Source organism: Anneissia japonica, unplaced genomic scaffold (genome assembly GCF_011630105.1).
Source record: "Anneissia japonica isolate Jap-2015-1 unplaced genomic scaffold, ASM1163010v1 scaffold287760_len733007_cov179, whole genome shotgun sequence".
Classification (NCBI taxonomy): Eukaryota; Metazoa; Echinodermata; class Crinoidea; order Comatulida; family Comatulidae; genus Anneissia; species Anneissia japonica.
The window spans coordinates 51,927-55,787 of NW_022699005.1; the positions used below are offsets into that span (position 1 = coordinate 51,927).

At 32.7% G+C, this 3,861-nt stretch overlaps 1 protein-coding gene across 1 annotated transcript in view; it reads left to right on the top strand.

Annotated features, from left to right (window-relative positions):
* Positions 1 to 3,855, top strand: part of LOC117102786 (cysteine-rich venom protein Mr30-like) — a 35,065-nt gene extending 31,210 nt beyond the window's left edge. The window contains exon 10 of the mRNA XM_033243194.1: positions 3,619 to 3,855. Coding sequence (XP_033099085.1) covers positions 3,619 to 3,653 — 35 coding nt within the window. The 3' untranslated portion in view covers positions 3,654 to 3,855. The remainder of the gene's footprint in view (positions 1 to 3,618) is intronic.
* The last annotated feature ends 6 nt before the right edge of the window (positions 3,856 to 3,861 follow it).

Genomic DNA, 3,861 nt, shown 5'->3' on the forward strand with positions numbered 1-3,861 from the left:
TCTTATTAATGTGTGTGTGTATACACCCTGTCTCTTATACACATCTAGATGTGTATAAGAGACAGCTCCTGCACTCCCTCAAGCAAGCAAGAATATCCCCGAAAATAACACATCTCTGCAAATTCTTATAATATTTTCATGTTTTTTTACAACTTTTTACATCAATTGTCGTATACTGTAGAAGTCAGTGCCGATGGGTGTCACCATGCCCAGCATTAAATGCGTTTAAAAAGTTATTTTCAGGGGCGGATCCAGATTTTTCAAACGGGTGAGGGCCAACGGTGGCGCCAGAAATTTGCCGACAAGGGATCCGATGTGTCCAAGGGAGAGGTCCAAACCAAGGCGACGATAAAGCCTTGGTTGATGACCTGGAATAAAAAAATCCCTGTTAGAGTTCATGGAGAGAGTTTTTAATGACTTAATTTTGTCCTAAATGTGCTTTTAAACCACAGTATTTGAGATTGGCTATTTTGATTGCCAATCTCAAAAACTAGCATTATTTGGATAGGCAAATTATTATTATTTTTTTTATTTTGGTCCGACAACCTAGTTGTTCGTTCCGAAGACAAGGGGATCCAGGCCTCCCCCCCCCCCCTGATGGCGCCACCTCTGGTAGGGGAACATTTTCAGGATAGAAGCGAATTTCGCTTATTTTAATACATAATATTTTATTGATATGCATTGCCATTTTAAAATTTAGTGGCAAAACGGGGGCACATGCCTCCATGCCCCCTACATTCCCACCTGCATTTAACAAGATCTACCGGATGCTCAAACACTCCTTGACAGCAGAAGAACAGAGTTAATTATGATAATTTTACTGTTTTTTATGTCACACTTTAAAAAATACTTTAAATTATTATTTTTTTTTAAATTGATAATTTTTTTGTCAAATATGTTCTGTTCTTCACATTTTAATGTATCTGAATGAAATGAATTATAAAATATCTTATCATAACATAGCTTGTATTAATTATACTATCATAATAGTAATATAAATATTAAATTGTTTATTTTTTACAGGTGACATTAGGTATAGCCACACTGTTGTACTATGTGCCTACAAACCTGGCTGCATCTCACCAATTTGGTTCTCTGTCTTTGCTAACCATTGCTCTTTGGCTTGCCCATGAGCTCAGAAGGATACCAAAATAATCAACAGATGTGGAAATATAGAGACAGCAAATTTATTAGCATCAAAGACTTGGTTAAGCATTACTCTTTGGTTAGATGATGCCTACAGTAAACAGGTCTCCTTCTTATTAAAGATCCTAAAAATGAAAGACAACCTCCGATTATAGACCACATTTTAGCAGCAACTAAATAAATGCCTATCTTATATATTTTTTATAATATTAGCCCTAATTGAAGACCAAAGATGCTAAAGACTTAGTTTCAAAAGTGGTCTTTAATTGGAGAAAGACTTTTTATTTTTTATTGATATTTTTTCCGATGAACGTAAATTAATAAAGGCATAATATGTGACCCAAGACCACAAAAGGGCTGTAAACTCGTACTCTATCAAAATGGGATTTTAATATAAATGAATAGAGCACATCATTAACTTTATAATAAGGGGTCATTGACCTTAATCAGACAATTATGTGTAAAGTTAAGCTATTTTGCATTATAGTTATTCTCTATAAACTGGCCTATGACGTTTTGAGCAAAATGGCTTTATAAGTACTAAAGAAATTGAAGAAAAATCACAGCAGCAGTCAAAGAAACTCCTTAGCAACAACACAGTTCCCATTGAGCTATTGCGATGAAATTTTCTACGGTTTGCTGGAATTAGGTTGGGGAACAGAGATCTTCTATTTTTAAGTAGATACCCCAGGGGGTTAATTAGTGATATCCCAGGGAAAATTGGTTATGCCCTTATAAAGCTAAAAGCATCTATGTACTTATTATGGCATCCCCGTTGTTCTAATGAATTTAGTAGACATAAGAAGTGTTTTATTCTTCAAGCATTGATGGAGAGAGTGTTTTGTCAGGGTGTGGATGAAAAAGGGACAGAATGGGGTTAGGGGGGGGGGGTTGGATTCTTTTTTTAAAATTTATAAACATTACCTACAACATTTTCAGAATTAAGCAAGCCTTTACAAGTGAAATTATTAGGATTTCTATTGGTGCAAGCTACATTGTAGCATCGGGAGGTGGTAAACATCTGTTTCGAACCACTGGTTCCATCATGTATGTTTTTCATTATGTATGAAACACATACTCAACACTAAATTAAATTATTAAATTAAATTACATTATATTATTATTCCATAATAATGGAATATTACATATATATATATTTATATATATATATATACAGCATATATTATTGATATTTTAATATTTTGACATACATCATCAATTGCCTCACAGCAAGAAGATCATTTTTTTTAAACAAGACACGAACCGCTTCGTATCTTTTGAATAACTTCATGGAACAACTCCCTGATTCAATAAAGATAGTCCGTAACATGGTGCTATGCTCTAGAAAATTACTTTTGAAAATGTATTTCTAAAGCAATTGTAATGTCGACACGCATGTTATTGTTTGATGCTTTAAAGTTTTTTGACTATTTTGTACACGATTTGATTGACGTTGTGTGAATATACTTTATCAATACGTTTTAATTTCACATCGCTGAAAATAGTGCAGATGATCGTTCTGTTGACGTCAATTTTTTTTGAAGATTCAATAACCACTAGTTTCTTAACATGTACTCAACCTCAATCTGTATAATTTCTGATCCGCTTCACTGCCAGACGGCAAGAGGATTGTTGTCCAAATCTTTTTCAACAAGTCATGAAACAATTTAGTATTATTTGAATTAATTCAAGGCTATTTCCTTCATTTATGTATACACTTTAAAGTTTGTTCAACTATTTTGTACACGATTTTGAATGACTTCATAAATAAGTTTTAGATTTTCTTCACTACAAGGAACCGACCATTCTACTATTTTATAACTATACTGTTTGTTTATTCTGAAAACACATACATAGCATACGAGTACTAATAAACGTATTATTATATCTGATAGTTTTCATTTATCTATTTTGGGGCCTGAATTTTGTGTCGTGAATAAGTTGTTCGGAAGCGAAGTATGGCGGCTTGAAAGTTGGTGAATTTATATACGTTTCTTCATAAAATTACAAAATTTTAGGGTTTAGAGTTGAAATATTGAACCTAAATAGTAAGATTAAAGGTAATAGTTTATATTTATGACATACTCACATTTTGCTTAAATTACATGTTATACTTATTTAGCCCTTTTTCTCGAAACCTGGTGATGCGAGTTTACAGCCCTTTCGTGGTCTTGGGTCACATATTATATTATAACTATACTATACTATACTATACTATACTATACTATACTATACTATACTATACTATACTATACTATACTATATTATACTATATACTATATGCTATGTATGTACACAGGAAAGAGAAATCACGAGTGTTAAAAAATGACCTGACTGGTTGTGGCTATGGTTGATACTATTATAACATCTTATTTATTTGTTTGTTTACATTGTGTTGACTGTGGTATGCAGCAAACTTAACTTATAGGCCTTCACCCAGACCTATAATAATTATACTATTTTCCTTTACAGTTGTGGTGTATTGTCCATGCAACCGACCGAATTAATTACGGCTACAACGGAATACTTCACCAATGTCGTAAGTTCAGCTTCGGACTGAAAGGTACAACATAATCATAGACATGGAGAAAAATAAGATTAGTTACAATAATACATATTTCCATAACAAAATATTTAGTTTCAACAGGCTAGAAAAATGTTATAGTAAAGTAATGTTATAGTAATGTAATATAATAGTGGTAGGCCTACATTAAC